The sequence below is a fragment of the Artemia franciscana genome, chromosome 1 (assembly GCF_032884065.1).
Source record: "Artemia franciscana chromosome 1, ASM3288406v1, whole genome shotgun sequence".
Lineage (NCBI taxonomy): Eukaryota > Metazoa > Arthropoda > Branchiopoda > Anostraca > Artemiidae > Artemia > Artemia franciscana.
In genome coordinates, this window is record NC_088863.1 from 17,089,589 (window position 1) to 17,111,457 (window position 21,869).

General features: G+C 34.8%; 1 protein-coding gene across 1 annotated transcript; it reads right to left on the minus strand.

The window, feature by feature from the left end:
* Positions 1-1,486: 1,486 nt before the first annotated feature.
* LOC136039100 (uncharacterized) lies at positions 1,487-9,212 on the minus strand. The gene is made up of 3 exons (XM_065722607.1): positions 9,152-9,212; positions 8,013-8,147; positions 1,487-2,404 (listed from the first exon to the last, which is right to left on the minus strand). Exons 1-3 carry the CDS (start codon positions 9,197-9,199, stop codon positions 2,222-2,224), a joined length of 366 nt encoding a protein of 121 aa, XP_065578679.1. The 5' UTR covers positions 9,200-9,212; the 3' UTR covers positions 1,487-2,221.
* Between the last annotated feature and the right edge of the window lie 12,657 nt (positions 9,213-21,869).

The window sequence follows — 21,869 nt, forward strand, 5'->3', positions numbered from 1 at the left end:
TTCAATAGCAGTAGCAATAATAGCAGCTGTAGAATTAATTGTAGTTGCCTAGGCTTTAGTGGCGGTGTCAGTAACAGAGGTAGTAATAATAGTAAAAGTAGCAGTAGTATAAGTAGAAACAGAAACATTAGAATGCAAACATTGTCTTTTGGTTAGTTAAACATCCCTCACCACAAGCTCTGATAGTTTCAACTGCACACACTTAACTGTTCCTAGGATATTGCTGTACACCCTTTTGACAACCTGCATACAAAGGGCGTGTCGTGATTCAGTTCATCTTGCCCCCTCAAAATTTCTTTAAAATTTCACCTTCATGCCCTAAGGCATAGTTGTCACTTACACAGCTCCCCATAAACTCACAATTTTCTAAGGCCCTGCATGCATTGACACATATTGCATACCTTTTCTCTGGTATTATTCAGACATTTCACCCATCCCCTCCTGTCACCAAAACCCACTAAAAATCCTTAATTTTATAGGCTAATACTACTATTACTACTAACAACTCACTGCTCCACATAGCCGCCTGAGGCGGGCACAGGTAAGTATGCTCCTCCTCCATCAAAATCTATTCAAAATCTCCCTCTCTGAACCCTTTCCAGATTTTCCAATTTCCCTTAAATCTTTCCTTACGACAACTTCTCGTATAATTTGGAAAGACATGCTTTTCGTTTTGTCCCAGATGGTTGGCCGAGATGGACGATCTTTGGTGATTATTTATATCCTTCGTCCACAGAACGTGTCCTAGCCATCTCAACCTTTCTTTTATTGTAACCCTACGAATTTGGGTAAAACAAAATTTTTGTGTTTGATCCAAATTTTCACGTAGTTTACTGTTTCAAATACAGTCAGCGACACGAGTATACAAAACAACCCGTACCCCATTTCTCTGGAAAACATCTAACAACTCCTCCTCTGTCTTTCAGAGCACCCAGCGAACCATACTTGACCCCAACATCGCTGAATTTTAGTATAATGTATAGATTCTTTGGGAATAAAAAAAGAACGACTCCGTTTGAAACTATTAATTTAAAAAAATATCATGTATACCCCAAAAGTGGCACCAAAAGCAGATTTAAAAGGGATTGTAATGCATGGAAAAAACCCTTGAATTCTTTGTTCAGACAATATGTAAATACGTAATAGATCGAAAAACATACATACAGAACACATGATCAAAAAGAAAAATGAAAACAAAACTAGTAGCCAAAAAAACCTCGGCAATAAATTGGCTCTAACATTTAATTCATTCGAATAGCTATCAAGCGCTATCATCATCACTACAGTTATCCTTTTTAGTCCAATACCTCCTACGATTTCTATGAAAAAATATGCTGACAAATTCTCTAATCATGAGCACGTTTTAAGATTGACTTTACTGTTTTTCTTTGTACTTCTCTCTCTTTCTACTTATTCTGGATATTCTCTCTTTCTACTTATACGGTATTATTTCTACTTATTCTACTCTCTTTCTACTTATTCTCTCTTTCTACTTATACGGAAATGTTGATAAACATACTCAGCCTGATCACAACAGGGGCAAAATCCCAGTCACCATTTCGAGATATTCTCATTCTTTCTCGAATCCGCAGTAAATTATGTATTTGTTCAAATATACACTATTTTGATCAATGTCCCAAAGTAATCTTAAATTCTTCTTTTAGTAACATATGCCCCACTATAATCTTCAGTTTTGAAGTTTGAGCTAAGTCTTAAAAGTAAGCTTTGAATGATTTATTGTCTGTCTCTATTTACTGTAATTTGCAAATCATTCATTTTCTCTTTAAAATATGATTCAGCTAAAAATAGATTATTTAAAAAAAAGTAAAGTTGAGTCCTTTTTGCGGTTTTTCATTTTTCAGATTTCTCAAACTAAACCTTTTCTCAAAAGTCTGTTTCAAGAAAACATACTTTATTTTAATGCAAAATTCTTCTTTATAGTGAAGCTTGGCACTTTGGTATGTTTTCAACTGTTTCCCAAGGACAACGATTGCATTTAAAAACGACACTGAAATATTTGATTTCGCAAAAATACGAAGTGAAGTTTATAATGTTCTGGATATTTTTCTTCAATAAATCTCATTCTGTGTTTCTCTCATTTGTCTGGAGAAGTTCTTATCCATCATAAAAATTCAAAGCTTGATGAAATGGGAGCTAAATTAACATAATATAGCATTTTATTGTTAATTTATCCCAATTATAAGGAAAGCAGGAGTGTTCTTTACTTGAAAGAGACAACTTTCGTTCTTTGTGCTTTCTTTTGTTTAGTAACGGGGGCTTTGCGGGATAAATACTTAATTTCTCGCCTCATAGCCACAATTTCCATTTCTTGGGATTTGATAACGTTATCCATATCGTCAAGTTTCCCAGTCTCGTAAGAAACCCCTTTCTTCTTGAAAGCATCCTAAAAGAAAGAAAAGGATGAAATTACAAATTGATAAGGTCTTTTGTCTGTCAAGGAAATGCGAGGCAGTAAAAAAACGGCTTAGTCAGGACTGCTTTAAATACTTATATTATTTCTAATAGAATATAATACTATTACTTTAATCATAAAATTAGTATATTTAATATTCTCTGTACAGTAGGTAAGCTTATTCAGAATATATAAGCCAAATTAACTTGAACAGAACAATAGTTCGTTGCATGTTGCAAAGGCATTGCATTAAAATTCCCTGTTTTCAGGACTTGAACATAAGCAAATATTGAATTATCCCCACGTTGTAAAAAAATATATCTCATCTGAATTCTTTTCAAACTACAGGAACAAAAAAGCAAAAATTCTAATCCACAAAGTGTGTCTGGTAAAAACTACTACGCACTTCCCATAAGCCACTGGAATAAGCCAGCGTATCAGAGAACCCTATTGTAGAAGTTTCAAGCTCCTATCTACAAAAATGTGGAATTTTGTATTTTTTGCCAGAAGGCAGATCACGGATGCGTGTTTATTTGTTTGTTTGGTTTTTTTTCTGTTTTTTTTTTGTTTTGTTTTTCCCATGGGTGATTGTATCGACCCAGTGGTCCTAGAATGTCGCGAGAGGGCTCATACTAACGGAAATGAAAAGTTCTAGTGCCCTTTTTAAGTGACAAATAAATGGAGGGCACCTAGACCCCCTCCCACGCTAATTATTTTCCCAAAGTCAACGGATCAAAATTCTGAGATGGCAATTTTATTCAGCATAGTCGAAAAACCTTATAGCTATGTCTTTGGGGACGACTTACTCCCCCACAGTCCCCCTGGGAGGGGTTACAATTTACAAACTTTGACCAGTGCTTACATATAGTAATGGTTATTGGGAAGTGTACAGACGTTTTCAGGGGGATTTTTTGGTTGAGGGAGGGGTTGAAAAGAGAGGATATGTTGAAGGAGCTTTCCATCGAAAAATTTGTCATGAGGGAAGAAAATTTCCATGAAGGGAACGCAGGTTTTCTAGCATTATCTAAAAAAAAAACTGAAAAAAATATGACAAAGTATTTTTAACTGGAAGTAAGGAGCAGCATTAAAACTTAAAACGAACAGAAATTATTACGCATATGAGGCTCACCTCCTCCTAATACCCCGCTCTTTACGCTAAAGTATTTTTAGTAATTTCAACTATTTATTCTACGGCTTTTGTGATTCAGGGATCATTCTTAAGGAATTGGGACATAATTTAAGCTTTAGTGTAAAGAGCGAGGTACTGACGAGGGGGTGAACCCCCTCATATACATAATAAAAACACGAGAATACAAAAGTTCGTTACGTAAGCTAATTTGTAAGTTACGTATATCTTTTACTAATAAAAACATTCGTAACAAATTAAAAGTTCTAGTTGCCTTTTTAAGTAACCAAGAAATCGGAGGGCAACTAGGCCTCCTCCTCCACTCTTTTTTCTCAAAATCATTCGATCAAAACTATGAGAAAGCCATTTATCGAAAAAAATACATATGCAAATTTCGGTTTAATTATTCATATGCGGAGAGCCAAAATCAAAACATGCATTGATTCAAAAACGTTCAGAAATTAAATAAAAAAAACAAGTTTTTTAACTGAAAGTGAGGAGCGACATTAAAACTTAAAACGAACAGAAATTACTTCGTATATGAAAGGGGCTGCTTCCTCGTCAACGCCCTGCTCTTTACGCTAAATTTCTTTACTGTTTTAAAAAGTAGAGTTGAGAGAAAGAGTCAAACTTTAGCATAAAGAGCGGGGCGTTGATGAGGAGGCGAAATCACTAGGTGATTCAGTCGTAAGTCTCTTATTGCCAAACTATATTGATTACTGCTTTTTTTCCTTTGCCTAAACTGCTTTCTTATACTTATACTAAATCCATAAATTGAATCCAGGAAATAAATCATTCAGCAATTAAATTTCACTTCAAAGTTTAGTTCTTTGATTGTGTTGAAAAACATAGGAAACAACGCTATGCAATAATTGACCCCCAAACCTTCATGGACATCAAGAACAACTATAAATTTATCGAGAACTGTTATTAACCTCCTCTTTCTTCTGACTCAGTATAAATATTTCTCCTAGAGCCAATATACCAGAGGTCGGCTAGAAAAATAAGTAGACATCTTGAATGCCAAGGATTGTTAGACAGCAAGGACTAAGTCTAAATAAGGTGCTCTTGTTGTCTTTAGGGGGGGGGGGGGTATAATTTTCTCCAATCTGAATTTTCTCTGTCACATTTTTGTCTGGTAATCCTTTACTTCCCCCTTTACATGCATATGAAAGAATGGAAAAGTCTCAGTAGGAAGTTTCTGCAATGAAGACCATTAAGTCGAAAAGGGGTAACCAATTTAGTTAACCAAGGGATAACTTCTTATGTGCTATAATAAATACAATACTCTACCCCCTTAAGCTTTTATAAAAACAGTAGATGGAGCCATCCATACATGTACGCAGGAAGAGAGGGGGGATTCAGGAGAATAAATCATCTCCCCAAAATCTCAAGGTTTATGCGGTCTCTCCCATAACTCCCACTTTTTCAAAAAATCGTCAGCTTTTTAATACTAATTTTAGTTTACTTTAATTTTTTATTATTTTAATTTAATTATAATGTTTTTATGTGTGTATTATCAATGAGCAGGATCACTCTTTACTTTAAGTTCATTACAACGGACTGTTTGATATACCATCGATCTAAATTTTCGAGATATGACTGGGTAGCCATATCACAAAGGGTTTTTCTGTCTTACCCTTAAGTTTTGTCAACATACATCATACTTATGTGGTTTATATTCCAAAAAAAGTATACACTACTTGAATGTAACGGGTATATGGATCTTACTGCTGATCTCCTTAGGAAACAATCCACAACTATCTCTTAATTCTCTTATGTACATATTATCTCGTTTTTGATACTTTTTAACAAATATTTCAGTTTTACTGACCAAGACAGAAATAAGCAGCAACAGCTTCTTGGTGCTCAGCCGTATCTATTATATGAGCAAGTCATGGCCAGTCCATACAGCTCCCGAAGGCCACTTATTTGGTTTTTACTCTTGAGTGATCCTTAGAAAAGGATCAAACAATTCGTGGTAACGAACTGTAGTAAGAAGCGACCTAGCTCAGTAGCAATAAATACATCAATTTTATTGACCAAGACACAATTAAGCAGCAACAGCTTTAGTGGCTCAGTCGTATCTATCGTATGAGCCAGTCATGACAAGTCCAAATACAGCTCTCGAGGGCTAATGATTTGGTTTTTAGTTTCGAGTCACCCTGAGAAAAGGATCAAACAGTTCATGGTAACGGACTAAAGTAAGGAGAGACTCAGCTCAATAGTAACTGAAACTCTAAAAAAATGGAATTTTAATACCAATAGTTACATCAAAAGAATTGCATTTTTATGATGATTTTAAATATATAAAAGTTCCATCAAGTTTAGTCTTACCCATCAAAAGTTAATATCCAGAAAATTTGCCTTATTTAAGAAAACAGGGGGAAACACCCTCTAATAGTCAAATAATCTTAACGAAAATCATACCATCAATCTTAACGAATATCATTCAGCGTATCAGAGAACCCTACTGTAGCTCATATCTACAAAAAGGTGGAATTTGTAGTTTTTGCCAGAAGACAGATAAAGGAGGCGGTTGTTTTTTGTCCAGGGGTGATGATATCGACCCAATGATCTAAGAATGTCGCGAGAGAGTTTATTCTAACGGGAAATAAAAGTTGTTGTGGCCTTTTTAAGTGACCAAAAAAGTTGGAGGGCACCTAGGCTCCCTCCCACTCTAATTTTTTCCAAAATTATGAAATGGCCATTTTGTTCATCATATTCAAAAAACCTAATAATTATGTCTTTTGGGGTGATTTAGTCCCCCACAGTCCCTGGAAGAGGGCTGCAAGTTACAGACTTTTACCATTGTTCACATATAGTAAGGGTTATTGGGAAGTGTACAGACGTTTTCAAGTGGCTTTTTTCGGGTTGGGTCGAGGAGGAAGAGGGGGGTTACGGGGGAGGATCTTTCCACGGAGTAACTTATCAAGAGGGAAGAGAATATCCAAGAAGGGGGTGCAGGATTTTCTAGCATTATAAAACAAAAACAATGAGAAAATATTTTTTCATCTGGGAGTAAAACAGCATTAAAACATTAACAAATAGTAATTATTACGTATATAAGGGTGTCTGTCTCCTACACGATACCTTGCTCTTTACACTAAAGTATTGTTAGTAATTTCAACTATTTATTCTACGGTCTTTGTGATTCAGGGGTCATTCTTAAAGAATTGGGACAAAATTAAAGCTTTAGTGTAAAGAGCGAGGTATTAACGAGGGTGTGAACCCGTCTTATGCATAATAAAAACATACAAATATTAAAGTTCGTTACGTAAGTTAATTCGTAAGTTACGAATATTTCTTACTAATTGAAACGTTCGTAAAAAAAATAAAAATTATAGTTGCATTTTTAAATAACCAAAAATCTGAGGGCAACTAGGCCTCCTCTCCCACCCCTTTTTTATCAAAATCGTCCGATGAAAACTATGAGAAAGCCATTTAGAAATTTAAGAAGACACATTAAAACTTAAAACAGACAGAGGTTATTCTGTATATGAAATCTGAAGACAGAGGTTATTCTGTATATGAAAGGGATTGTCCCCTCCTCAACACCTCGCTCTTTACGCTGAAGTTTTTTATTGTTTAAAAAGGAAAGCCGTAAGAAAGAGTCAAACTTCAGCGTAAAGAGGGGGGCGTTGAGGAGGGGACAACCCCTTTCATATACGGTTTAATTTCTGTTCGTTTATGTCGCTCCTTACTTGCATTTAAAGAATTTGCTTTTTTATTTAATTAAACAATAAGTCCAACACCCACATGTCATCAAATGAAAGGCGTATTTATAGATATGCTTTAACCATTTTCCAAAGAATGAAGTGTCAGAATCACTTGATGCAATACCATTGGCGTCAGGAAAAATCATGTGGGGTCAATATTTATTTGAAAATCATTAAGTTCGATTTTGTTTCCGTCAGGGTAGGCAATGGCCCCACTCCATCCACTTTTCCACCCACCTAACTCTATCCTCTAGCCATCGCATCCAACTATAAAACCGAAAGAACTTGCCTTGGATTTCTTAATTGTGTTGAATTTAATCCAGTCGTATGTATGTCGAATTTATTACCATTGGGACAACATTGAAGGATGCTACAACTAAAGTCATTTACCAAAAAAAGTGAAAAAATTCAAAGAACGCAAAAAGTATTCCTTTGAAGCGATATCATATCAATTTAATGATAACTTGTGTAGGGGATGATTTGATTGCATTTTCTTTTTGCAGATATCGTTATTGTTCATCAATATTAGTTACAAAAAAAACTTTGTGTCCAAGCTAAATATTTACTTGTGGAGCTATGCTTCACTTTACACGCCCTCAAAGAACAGAATGTGTAGTTTTAAATAATTTTACATAAGATGACGCGTTGATATAGAATTTTTTCAATAAATTTAAATTTTATAAATTTTCATCACGTACAAAACTTAATAATAAATTAAGATACAATTAATCGAAAGTTATACCCACAGACTTACCTCTTTTTCACTTATATAAGCAAGTTGATCTTCTAGCTTCCGTATACGTTCCTTGTATTTCGTAACGAGTCGAACCAGCTCAGTATTTTGTCGAATAAAAATCTGTGTAGCCACTGACTGCAGCATCAAGTGAACCTTTAAAATAAGCATGGTAAAAAAGAAGCGATCCACGTTACAAAACCATGAACTGAAAGAGGCCACGAAAATAATGTCGTTTTGCTTTAAAGTAGGAGAGCTTCCAACAATACCTAGCATTGGAGAAACCACAAGTTTCTCTTCTTTAGGACCCAGTTGTATTTGCTGAGTTGTACCATTTGCAACTTTTTCGGGCATTGTATCTGAGCTTTGCCTTCATCCCTTGTGAATCTTAGTTGAGTCTGGTCCCGAATAATAGAAAAAAAAATGAAGTTTATCCATCATGCTCAATATATATAAGACTAAAAAGATAAGCTACTGACGTACCATATCTTTGTTTCAGTCATGCCTCTTCTGTCAATTTCGTCACATAATTATCCTTACCAAAACAGTTGGCTTAAATGGTTCTTGACTAAAAAACTGTTAACTTAGAAGATTTTATGCCCCCTCCGTCCATTCACTTTCTTGGGTAAATTCTGACTTCGACCCCCGCAAATCAGTTTGGCCTTGCTGTGTATGATACTCGTGGCATACTTTTACCCTTTTTTTCATTTCTTTTTCAGTGAATTATTTTGAGATATTTATAGGCTATAGCCATAGATATGGTTCTGATGTTAATTGATGAGCATTTGCATTTTTCTAGTTTTAATAGTATATGAGTCTATTAAATTGCAAAGTTTTCAGTGAAGAGAAACGTCCATACATAAAATCGCTTCAACTTGTAGAAGACTTCTACGTGTAGAAGACTAGTTGCTAGCAACCCTGCTAACAAGACAGTTATTGAACTGGATAGATCAGTATTACCAGAACAGAATGACCCAGCTTTCTAGATGAGTTACTTTTGATCTGGAAAAATAAGAAAGGTAAAATCTGAACGTAATTATATTTTAGACAGAATGAGACTTTAGAAATTAATACTAAGAAATCCTCTATGACAACTTGATAAAAGAAACGTTAGCTTTTCTTTGAGTCAGGTTTGATTCAAATAAAACAACCATTTTTACCTCTAAACTCTGAGTCAAACTTCTAATATTGAACTTTTCTTTCTCCATATTCCAAGACTTGTTGTTTGGAAACTATAGCAACCTATTGCTTGTTATAGGTGGCGAACCAATCGTAATTTTCGAAATTTTTAGAATATGAATAAACATGGATTAATTTTTTAGCTAAATGAACTTATCATTCTTTTCTTTTGAAGAACATATACTTCAATAACTGAAGATATCGTATTTTTGTGTTTAAGTTGAACAATTTTTAATGCTAATTAATAAATAGAAAAAAGGACTATAATAAGATAGAACATTCTTTGCAATGGGTATATAATAGAAAAGTTTTAAAAATAGTATAACATAAAAACAATTATATTTAAACATTTTCTCTAATTTGAGTTTTAAAAGCCTGCAAAAACTCCGAGAAAAACGTCTAAGATAATAATAAAAATTTAACAAAAAGCATTAAATATTTGAAACTTTTTCTAATTCAAGATTTTAAAAGCATATTTTTTTTGTAGAAATGCCTCGAATTAAAACAGAGGTATATATAACGAAAAGCAAAGGTGTCAAATGAGACTAAGAATTCGACTTTCCCAAGAGTAGGGTGGAGCTACTGGAAATTATTTTCTTTAAAAAAAACTAAAGAAGAACTATTCAACTTCTTGGCTTTTGAAACTGACTGGCTGTTTTGCTTGGAAGAAGTACTTTTTTCTCAAAACCTACTTAGAAAGCGAAGGAGAAACCTCAAGAGTTATAGAATAGCTTCAATTAAACTCAGTAGACACGGCATGGGTGCGTTTTTTCTTACTCTGGGGTGGTCGTATCGATCCAGAGGTTCTAGAATATCGTGAGAGGGATCATTTGAACAGAAATTGAAACTTCTAGTGACCTTTTTAGTGACCAAAAAGATTGGAAGGCAACCTGGCCCCCTCCCAACCTTTTTTTTCCCGAAGCCGTCCGATCAAAATAGCGAGATAGCCATTTTGCTCATCACAGATGAAAGGCGCAATAACTGTGCCTTTGGATAAAACAAGACCCCCCACAGCCTCAGGGGAAAGGTCTTTAAGTCATAAAAATTATCCATTGTTTGCACATAGTATTTGCTGTCGAGAAGTATGTATACATTTTCCGGTGGGGAAGGGGGAGATTTTCTGATGGGGGCTTTCACAAAGGGGAATTTTCTAAGGGAATGAAAATTTCCAGAGGATAAACTTGTCAGGGGAAATTATATACTGGGAGAATTTGCCAGAATTCCTATACAAAATTCTTTTTATATGTCTTACTTTCTCTTTCCCCTCTCAATTTTGCGCGTGGAGTTGTTTAGGGTAATCGTCCAGGCTAAATTTTCACCCGGATTGAATTGTCTAGAGGATATTTTTGGGCGGGGAGGGGAATTTCTCCGTGGAGGTGGGGCCAAATTTCCTGGCATTAGTTACAAAACGATCAGAAATTAAATAAAAAACAAGTTGTTTCAACTGAAAGTAAGGAGCAACATTAAAACTAAAAATGAACAGAAATTATTACGTATATGAAGGGGATTGCCCCCTTCTCAACACCTCGCTCTTTACGCTAAAGTCTGAATTTTGTCCCAATACTTTAAGAAGGCCTTCAGTCACATTCCATTCATTGTTGAATTAACATCTCTGATGTGCAATGTTTGTTAGCTAGCTGTCATGAAAGCAGCTGTGATTTTTGAATACGGATAAACTTGATTTAGATAATTTGAATAGTAGCAGTTTGGGATGTCGGAATACGGTGAGAATTGGACAGGCTCCCACGTTCCACCGGGCCCCAGTCCATATGGGAGTCTACCTCCACGTGGCGTGGCCCTGTACACTAAAGATAAGTAAACTATCCTTTTATTGGATCCTAATTTTCATAATGGTACAGTTTCAAAAGGGGGATTTGGCGTTAGCACAGTTCAAGGGATAACCCCTTGGCCGACTCGGATTTTTAGCATTACTAACCAAGAAGAGTCTGTGCCGAGATTCATTGTATTTTGCTATGGATCCCATGACTTTCAAAATGTATTAAGAGCGAATCTTTTTTCGTATAATAACAATTATTCAGAAGCTTCGAAAAGAACAGCTAAGCGTGTAAATCATACTTTCCGTGAGTATGAATCTTCTCCTGATGTTTACCGTCAACTTCTGAAAAAGAAAGATGCAAAAGACCATAGAGCTCATCCAACAATTGTAGCTTCAACAGAAACGTCTGTAATCCGAAATCAGCTTATTTTAGCACAAGATGAAGTAACAGAGCTTAAAACTGGCCTAGTTAAAGATATAGAGAAAAAAGTTCAAGAAAAGGGGATGTCATTGGAAACGCAGAAGGCTCAGCGCAACTATCCGCTACGGATCCTGAGTTGATTATTTTGGAAATATATGATTGGAACACGCTGGAATATAACCAAAAATTTGAGAAAATTAAAAATTGTTTTCCATTCTGAAAAGCCAGACTGAGACATTAGAGCTTCGGGTAGCTACAATAAAAGAAAAGCTGGATGATTATGAACAGAAGCATTTACTTGATTCTTTGTTTTGGAATGAAACAGGCCCCTGGAAGCAGGGCACTGCCGGCTGGATATAACAAAGACAATCAGTGTTAATGCTCGTAAAGAACAAATGTTGTCCGTGAACCTTTTCAGACTACCGAACGCAACGTCAAATAACCAGACACTGTCGCCTGTTGCGCCAGTTCTCGTTAAACTTGAGACTAAAGATATGGCGCAGACTGTTTTCAAAGCAAAGTCAAAGCTCGCTAGTTCAGGTATATTCGTCACTGAATATCTTACGAAAGCAAAAAAATCGATTCTTGAAGGTGCAAGAAACCGATATGGTATAAAGAACGTGTGGACTGATCGTGGCCGTGTTTACAAGAGTGAGCAAACTGACAACCACCCAGAACACATATGTTCGCTTGTTGAAACCATTTAGTTTTCAGTCTATTTGTGATTTTGTGTTTTTTTCTTATTTGTTTTTTTTTAGTATTTCAGTTCTAATTTCATACTTTTTTTCTTTATTTTTCTTGGTGGGAAGAAGAAATTAGTTTGTTTTCTTATATATGTTTCATTAAAGAGATTTATGTGTAATCTACTTCGTATTTTTCTTTTATTTTTGTTTACTCTTTGTTTTCTTTCGGTTTGTTTTACGGTATTCTTTTTCTATGTGTTTCTTTTAACTTTCACCATCTTTCTTTTGTATTCTCCTTAGGCCTAAAAATAAGGTTCTGCATTGTTTATTCTTTTCAGTTCAAGATCTGATATTTCACGATTCGTGCTGTTCTCTTCCATATACAGGTCTGGTTAATGGCTCATCCCCGCCTCACTGCAGAATACCACCAGACGGCTTGGTAAGTCAAAATGATTACATTGGATTCTAGAGGTGATGGGACATCAGGTAGGTTGGAAGAACTTGAAAGAAACCCATTAGATTTATTAAAAATTTCGGCTGATTGTGGTTTTACAGATAATGATTATGATATTTCTGTTATGTCCCTCCCGATTAATAAGTGTTTACTCCCTAATGAGATTAATGGGCGTGTTAATCCTGGTAGTATAAGGCTTGCAAGTTTAAACTGTTGCAGGCTGATGAGTAGCTTAGACCATTTATCTTCATTCCTTCCTTATCACAGAGTGGATATATTAAGTGTATGTGAAACTTTTTTAGACGAGTCAAATAGTCACTTAACGAATATTAATGGTTATAATTTTATTTCTAAGACTAGGAATGCTAGATTAAGACGAGGCCTTGGTTTTTTTTATTCATAGAGATATTTTTTGTAGATTTTTATTCTATGTATAAAGAAATGGTGTTTGAATTCCTCGTTGCTGAGCTTGATTTTGGGAGAGATAAAGTTTTGTGTTGCTTGTTCTATAGATTATCTAGTTCTTCGGTGCAACATTTTATAAGAAAGTTGGATATATTTTCTTCTGTCGCAATTGAGAGGAGTCTAAATATTATATATATTGGGGATTTGAATATTGATATAAGTAATGCTAGTCATGCTGATTGATCCACACATTGTTCACCTTCGGCTGTAAATTTTTTGGCACTTTGTCTTTCGCTGGGCCTTCTCCGAGCTTGCCAGATTCCAACACAAGTTGTAAGCTCGACAACAACCATAATCGACAATATTTTTCTTAACATTGAATTTGACTCATGTAATGATGTTGTCGATGAAACGTCAGACCACTTTATGCTTCTGATGGAGATTCATGTGTGTCGACAAGCGACAACTCCAATCAAGACAACTGGAAGACTAGACACTACATCTGTTCAGCGATTGAATAGACTGCTGCTTAAAATTGACCCCTCACCATGCTTAAACTGAGGATACAAATCAAGCTTCACATTATTTTTTTCAAGATTTCATCAAAACGCTCAATCTTGTCCTACGTCTTCAACCCATTTAAGACGTTACAACAGACCCAAAAAGCCTTGGATTACAAGAGGACTAATAAGGTCAATCCAATTAAAGAACAGGCTGCAAAAATGTTCGTCTCATCAAGATAAGATAAATCCAGCTTTTTTTAAAGCATACAAGAATTTCTGAAACAAAGCTCTAAGGTCTGCTGAACAGCAGTATTCAATAATACATTATTTGAAGACATTCAACAGTGCGTATAGATCTCCTAAGAAGCTGTGGTCATTAATAAATGATTTTATCGGCAAAAAAAAAAAATATATATGAATTCTCTATTGGATGAGATGTTGACCCCTAATGGTAATCCAGCTGTTGAAGGAAAAATTAAAGTTGCTAAGATGTTCAACACTCACTTCGCCAAAATAGGTGACAACACGTCAGAAGAGGCATCCCGAGATTTTACACCAAATTCTCCTGACTTTAAATGTTTTTTACTCTTCTCTCCCCCTACTCATCGATCCATATTCCTCCCCCGGCTTCATCTGCTGAGTTGATGATGGTACTTCATCAACTAAAAAATGGATAATCAGATGGAACTGACGGAGGTTCTACGAATTTATTTAAATCGATTATGCCCAGTATAATCCATTTTCTTGTGCATATAAATGATCTTTGTTTCGGGAATGGTGTCTTTCCTTCTAGCATTAAGTCCACCCGTGCCATTGCACTGCATAAAGGGGTTGATTTGAGTGACCCATCTAACTATAGGCATATATCTATCCTATCTGCTTATGAAAAGATGATTGAACATGGTTTGAATGAAAAATTGTTCATTTCCTGGAAGAGAATGGTTTTTTCTACTAAATCCCATTTCGGGTTTTGCAAAGGCCAATCCACAGATCAAGCGCTATTTTGGCAGTAACCCAGTTTTCATGATACCTTGAATAAGGATGAAATTTCAGCTACTATATTTGCGGATATTCGGAAAGCGTTTGATACTATAAACCATATAATTTTAAATGAAAATTGTCAAATAGTGGCAGACGAGGTCAGCCCAATGTATTAATAATTTTATGTTTTAAAGATACAGTTCAGTGTATTGCGGGGCGATGTTAAATCACTGTCTTCGAATCAGTCAAATAATTTTTGGATAACTCAAGGTTCAATTCCAAGCCCTCTGTTGTTTCTAATTTATGTTAATGATATTAGCAATTCAATTGTGGATCTGGGGCTGACCGCAATATTTGCTGATGACACAGCCTCTATTGTTTCTTGAGTTGATGAGGATAGTGTAAAATATAATTTAACTCTTACATTTGATAAACTAAAAGGCAAATAAGCTAGCTTTGGACACTTCAAAAACTAAATTTCTAGTATATTCAAGTACATGAGAAGCCCTTCCAGGTCTCAAGCTGATTAAGTCTTCTGCGTCAAGTACAGAGATATCACGTGTTGATTTTTTTTGTTACCTGGTATACTGGTTGACTCGAATTTAAGTTGGAAGCCACATATTAATATTCTAAGATTGAGGCTTGGAAGGAACATAGGTATTGTGCATCGTATGAAATTCGCTTTGCCTCTAGAAGTTATGCGTTGTATCTATTTTGCTCTTGTTCCTTTTTACCTATACTACTGTCCACTTATGAGCTTGAATACTTTCAGATCCCTTTTTATTTTACTCCAAAAACAACAAAAGTCGCTTCGTATTTTAAAAGGTTTTCTTCCTTCCCCAGCTTCACTTCCAAACAAGTCCTCTACAAAGAGTTTATGTTCTTTATTGAATATTCTTCCTGTTGAACTGACAGTTACTTTTCTTTCTTTATTATTCAGAGCTAAGCACAATCTGCTGATACAGCCTAGCTATTTCTTTTGATCTGTTCCCAATGGCTGTGCCATCTTTGTACCTTACTCGCAATACACGCAAACTACATCATCTATTGGTAATTTCGTGGAGGTCCCGTTTTTCTCTAAGAAATAGTTTGATTGCTGCACTGAACCAATACGAGTATGCTTTTGATTTGATTTGTCATTAGAAATTTCAAAAAATGAGTTGAAGTCCTTCATTTTGGATAGTCATTAGTTATTTACTTTTATATTTATTATTATTTTGATTTTATTTTGGGGACTTTTTCCAGGGTCTTCATTTTTCCCTAGTTGTCCCATTGCTGGTTGATTTTTTTTTCGTCCTGTGGGATATCTGCTTGGGTGTTATGAGTAATTAATATTATGTCTTTTTCTTTCTTCTTACTTTATTAATGATCCATAGGTTTCTCTATTTATTACTTCAGTTATTTTATCTCTGCAAAACGAGTTAGTCTCTCTGCCAGATATTGGTATACTTAGTGTGTTATGAATATATGATTGGAAAATAAATGAACCTGAACCTGACTCCTGTCTTAAAGACAAGAGTCGTTTAATTAGAACAATAGGAAGCATTTTTAAAAGTACTAAAACACTTTAGCGTAAAGAGCTTGGTATCAAGGAGGGAGCAATTCCCTTCAGATACGTAATAATTTCTGTTCGTTTTAAGTTTTATTGTTCCTCCTTACATTCAGTCGAAAAAGCTTTTTTTTTATTTAATCAATAGAAAAGACTTACATGCAACGATAAATTATTTATTTTCATTAAATTACTCAGGAACACTGTAAACATTGCTACTATTCTCGGTTTAACGTTTCCTTTGTATTCGAATTCTATCTTCTATTACTTTGAAAAATATATAAATTTGATATTAAGTACGCTAAATTAAGGTTAAAGACACGGATGCTCAGGAAACCTAAGGGCTCAGTCCACCTCAAAATCCTCAATTTTTAGGAGTTTCTCATTCAAATTCAAAATGATGCTTTATTATTATCCCCCAATGTCTTATAATTCCCAATCCGTTGAAAATAAAAAATACTGAGTGCCTAGTTACAGATACTCTGCAACAACAAAAAATTATGTTCCCTAATTTTCGGTTCCCGGTCCATAGCCTAAAATCCTTTGTGTTCATTAAGAATACAAAACGTAAAATCACGAAAAATAAAGTTTTATTTATATTGTCATCTAACACAGGACAATGAGTATTTTTCTTGACAGTTTCTCCTTCACTGGGTCAATTTTGCAAACAAGAGAACTTTTATCTTTTCTTTATCTAATATTACCATTGTCTTTCCTTTAGGATAATTTCATGAAGAAAGGCTTTTGTTACGGAAAATAAGAAAATTGATTATACTAAGAGTTATATTGTACGAAATAGAAATTGTAGCCATGAGGCGCAAAATTAAGTACTTACCTTTAAAAAATCCTGCTACTAAATACAACAAAATAAAAATAAATTTTAAAAATGAAAATGACATAAAAGAACAAGAACACTAAAAATAATACAAAGAATAAGAAAAACGAATTTGTTTAAAATAAGAACTGTGGTACCCTATAAAAGTATTTAGGTTGACGGAAACAAACACCTTCTCGAGTTAATTAATTATCCATTTTATCCAGTTTTGAATTTTTTTTATATACTTAGATATTTTTTTGCATTGTTTAGAACACATTGATGATCACATGCATAACAGAAAAAAAAAATCCTGTGTGACGAAGCAACAAAATTAGAAAAAAAACGTACTATATCACTGCCTTAGTAAAGAGCCATATGCCTGCAATGTATTATTTCTATTTTACTTTTACTTTAACAGTCACTTCACAATCAAGGATTGGTCGTAGAGACTTTTTTTTAGAGGGGGGGGGGTAATCCATTGAAAATTCAAGGCTCTAGTCTCCTTTTAAGAAGTAAAAAGCAAAAAAGCAATAGAAGTGTAAACAGTTCCTCTCCCTTGTCCATTTTTGTTAGCCACCCCCCCCCCTTCCATGACAGGTGTTTAACATTTAGAAGTCAAAATGCTCTCTCAACACTGGCGCCAAGTCAGCAGGAGATTCAAGTCAAAGTAAACAATATGGGGTAAGTGTCACAATCGAACATAACAAAAAAACAAATAAGATATCGGCTGTTTTTTTTTTTTTTTTTTTTTTTTTTTAAATACGCAACTTATCTAGAAGATTTCTAGATAAGTTGTATGGCGACATTAAAACAAGGCGCCATATTTCTTAAGATAGTTTCGCTTGTCCAGTCCTTGAAGACAGATCCACCAGCTAAGTCTGACCGTGGTAGGGAGAGCAGCAAAGGTGAGTCAAATTAAGTCAAAGTATATTTGTAGTCAATACTTGTCAATACATACCTGGTGCAGCAATGGTCAAAAGGTATCAAACAGTTCGTGGTAACGAGCTGTAGTAAGGAGCGATCCGGCTCAATAGTAACCAAAACTCTAACAAATGGAATTTTGATATCAATAGCTACATCAAAAGAATCGCATTTTAATGCTGATTTTTAATATATAAGTTTCATCAAGTTTAGTTTTACCCATCAAAAGTTACGAGCCTGAGAAAATTTGTCTTATTTAGGAAAATAGGGGGAAACACCCCCTAAAAGTCGTAGGATATTAACGAAAATGACATCATCAGATTAAGCGTCTCAGAGAACCCTACTGTAGAAGTTTCAACCTCCTATCTTCAAAAATGTGGAATTTTGTATTTTTTCCAGAAGACAAATCACGGGTGTGTGTTTTATTTGTTTGTTTGTTTTTTTTGGTTTGTTTTTTTCCCAGGGGTCATCGTATCGACCAAGTGGTCCTAGAATGTCGCAAGAGGTCTCATTCTAACGGAAATGGAAAGTTCTATTGCCCTTTTTAAGTGACCAAAAAAATTGGAGGGCATCTAGGCCCCCTCCCACGCTCATTTTTTTCCTAAAGTCAACGCATCAAAATTTTGAGATAGCCATTTTGTTCAACATAGTCAAAAATCATACAAACTATGTCTTTGGGATGACTTACTCCCCCACAGTATCTGAGGGAGGGGCTACAAGTTACAAAATTTGACCAGTGCTTACATATAGTAATGGTTATTGGGAAGTGTGTAGGCGTTTTCAGTAGGATTTTTTGGTTGGGGGGAAGGGTTGAGAATAGGGGGATAGGCTGGGGGAGCTTTCCATCGAGGAATTTGTCATGGTAGAAGAAAATTCCCATGAAGGGAGCGCGGGATTTACTAGCATTATTAAAAAAAAAAAAAACAATGAAAAAAGAAATATGAAAAAGTTTTTTTCAGCTGGAAGTAAAGAGCAGCATTAAAACTTAAAACGAACGGAAATTATTACCCATATGAGGAGCTCACCTCCTCCTAATACCCCGATCTTTACGCTAAAGTATTTTTAGTAATTTCAACTATTTATTTTACGGCTTTGGTGATTCAGGGGTCATTCTTAATGAATTGGGACAAAATCTAAGCTTTAGTGTAAAGAGCGAGGTGCTGACGAGGGGGCGAACGCCCTCATATATGTAATAAAAACATGAGAATACAAAACTTCTTTACGTAAGCTAATTTTTAAGTTACGTATATCTTTTACTAATAAAAAGATTCATACAAAATTAAAAGTTCTAGTTGCCTTTATCTCAATTAACCAAAAAATCGGAGGGCAACTAGGCTTCCTCCCCCGCTCTTTTTTCTCAAAATCATTCAATCAAAATTATGAGAAAGTCATTTAGCAAAAAAAAAAAATAATAAATATGCAAATTTCGTTTTAATTATTCCTCTTCGGAGAGCCAAAATCAAAACATGCATTGATTGAAAACGTTCAGAAATTAAATAAAAAAAAACAAGTTTTTTTTTAACTGAAAGTAAGGAGCAAAATTAAAACTTAAAACGAACAGAAATTACTTCGTATATGAAAGGGGCTGCTTCCTCACCAACATCCCGCTCTTTACGCTAAAGTTTTTTACTGTTTTAAAAAGAAGAGTTGAAAAAAAGAGTCAAATTCACCCCGTGTAAAACTCCCCCTGAAAACTTCACCCCCTGGAATTTTCCCTCTCAATGAAAACATCTCCCCGTGCAAAACCCTCCCAAGAGAAAATTCGTCCTCCTTTCCCTACTCGAAAAATGTATGCATACTTCCCAATAGCAAATAAAACAAAGGGTAAATTTCATAACTTAAAACCTATCCCATGGGGTGTAGGGGGTCATTTTATCTCTAAAGACATAGATATTAGATCTTGATGCTGAAGTAAAAACCTATCTCAAAATTTTTATCAGATGATTTGGGAAAACAAACGGTGTGGGAGGAGGCCGAGTTGCCCTCCAATTTTTTCGGTCAATTAAATAGGGTACTAGCAATTTTCTTGTCCGTTATAATAAGCCCTCTCTCAAAGTTTTAGGTCCACTGGGTCGACAGGATCACCCATGTAAAAAAGAAAAAAAAAGAAAAAGAAAAAACAAAGAAACAGATAAACACGCATCCGTGATCTTTCTTCTGGCAAAAATTACGAAACTCCACATTTTTGCAGATATGAGCTCCAAACCTCTAAATTAGGGTTCTTTGATAAGTGGAATCGGATGGTGTGATTTTCATAAGAATTCTATAGCTTGGGGCAAGGGTCTTTCCCCTTTTTTCGAGAATCAGACATATTTTCTCAAGCTCGTAGCTTTTGATGGGTAAGACTAAACTTAATAGAACTTATATATTTGGAATCAGCATAATAAGCCAGTTCTTTTGATATATCTATTGGTATCAAAATTTCAGTTTTTTAAGTTTAAAAAAAAAGTTAAAAAACTAATTTTTTTAGCTGAAAGTAAGGAGCAACATTAAAACTTAAAACGAACAGAAATTACTCCGTATTTGAAATGGGTTGTCCCCTCCGCAATCCCTCGCTCTTTACGCTAAAGCTTTTAATTGTTTTAAAAAGTAGAATTGTGGCAAAGAGTCAAACTTTAGAGTAAAGAGCGAGGGATTGCGGAGGGGACAGCCCATTTAATATACGGAGTAATTTCTGTTCGTTTTAAGTTTTAATGTCGCTCCTTACTTTCAGCTAAAAAAATTAGTTTTTTTTATTTAATTTCTGAACGTTTTTGAATTAATGCGTGTTTGGTTTTGGCTCTCCGCACATAAATTATTAAAATGAAATTTGCATATTAATTCTTTTTTTGGCTAAATGGCTTTCTCTTAGTTTTGATCAGACGATTTTGAGAAATAAGGGGTGGAGAAGGAGGCCTAGTTGCCCTCCAATTTTTCGGTTACTTAAAAAGGCAACTAGAACTTTTAATTTTTAACGAACGTTTTTATTAGTAAAAAATATACGTAACAAACTTTCATAATCTTATATTTTTATTATGTATACGAGGGGGTTTGTACCCCCGTTAATACATCGCTCGTTACACTAAATCGTAAGTTTTGTCCCAATTCTTTAAGAATGACCCCTGAATCAGAAAGGCCGTAGAATAAATAGTTGAAATTACTAAAAATACTTTAGCATAAAGAGCGAGGTATATATCTCCTCCTAAATACCTCGCTCTTTAAGCTAAGGTATTTTTAGAACCCCTCATATGCGTAATAATCTCTGTTCGTTTTAAGTTTCAATGCGACTCCTTCCTTTCATTTGAAAAAACTTTTCATGTTTATTTTTCATTGTTTTCTTATAGTAATGCTAGAAAATCCTGCGCCCTTTTCATTGAATTTTTCTTCCCCCATGACAGATTCCTCCACGGAAAGATCCTCCAACATAGCCTCCTCCCCTCAGCCCCACCCCCAAACAAAATAAAATCCCCCTGAAAACGTCTGTAGACTTCTCAATAACCATTACTATATGTAATTAAATAAAAAAACAAGTTTTTTTAACTAAAAGTAAGGAGCGACATTAAAACTTCAAACGACCAGAAATTACTTCGTATATGAAAGAGGCTGCTTCCTCATCAACGCCTCGCTCTTTACGCTAAGGTTTGACCCTTTCTCTCAATTCTTCTTTTTAAAACAGTAAAAAACTTTAGCGTAAAGAGCGGGGCGTTGATGAGGAAGCAGCCTCTTTCATATACGAAGTAATTTCTGGTCGTTTTAAGTTTTAATGTCGCTCCTTACTTTTAGTTAAAAAAACTTGTTTTTTTTATTTAATTTCTGGACGTTTTTGAATCAAAGCATGTTTTGATTTTGGCTCTCTGCAGAGGAATAATTAAAACAAAATTTGCATTTTTTTTTTTGGCTAAATGGCTTTCTCATAATTTTGATCGAATGATTTTGAGAAAAAAAGAGTGGTGGAGGAAGCCTAGTGGCCCTCCAAGTTTTTGGTTAATTAAAAAGGCAACTAGAATTTTTAATTTTTTACGAATATTTTTATTAGTAAAAGATCTACGTAACTTATAAATTAGCTTACGTAAAGAACTTTTGTATTCTCATATTTTTATTACATATATGAGGGGGTTCGCCCCCTTGTCAGATCCTCGCTCTTTACACTAAAGCTTAAATTTTGTCACAATTCATTAAGAATGACCCCAGAATCACAAACGCCGTAGA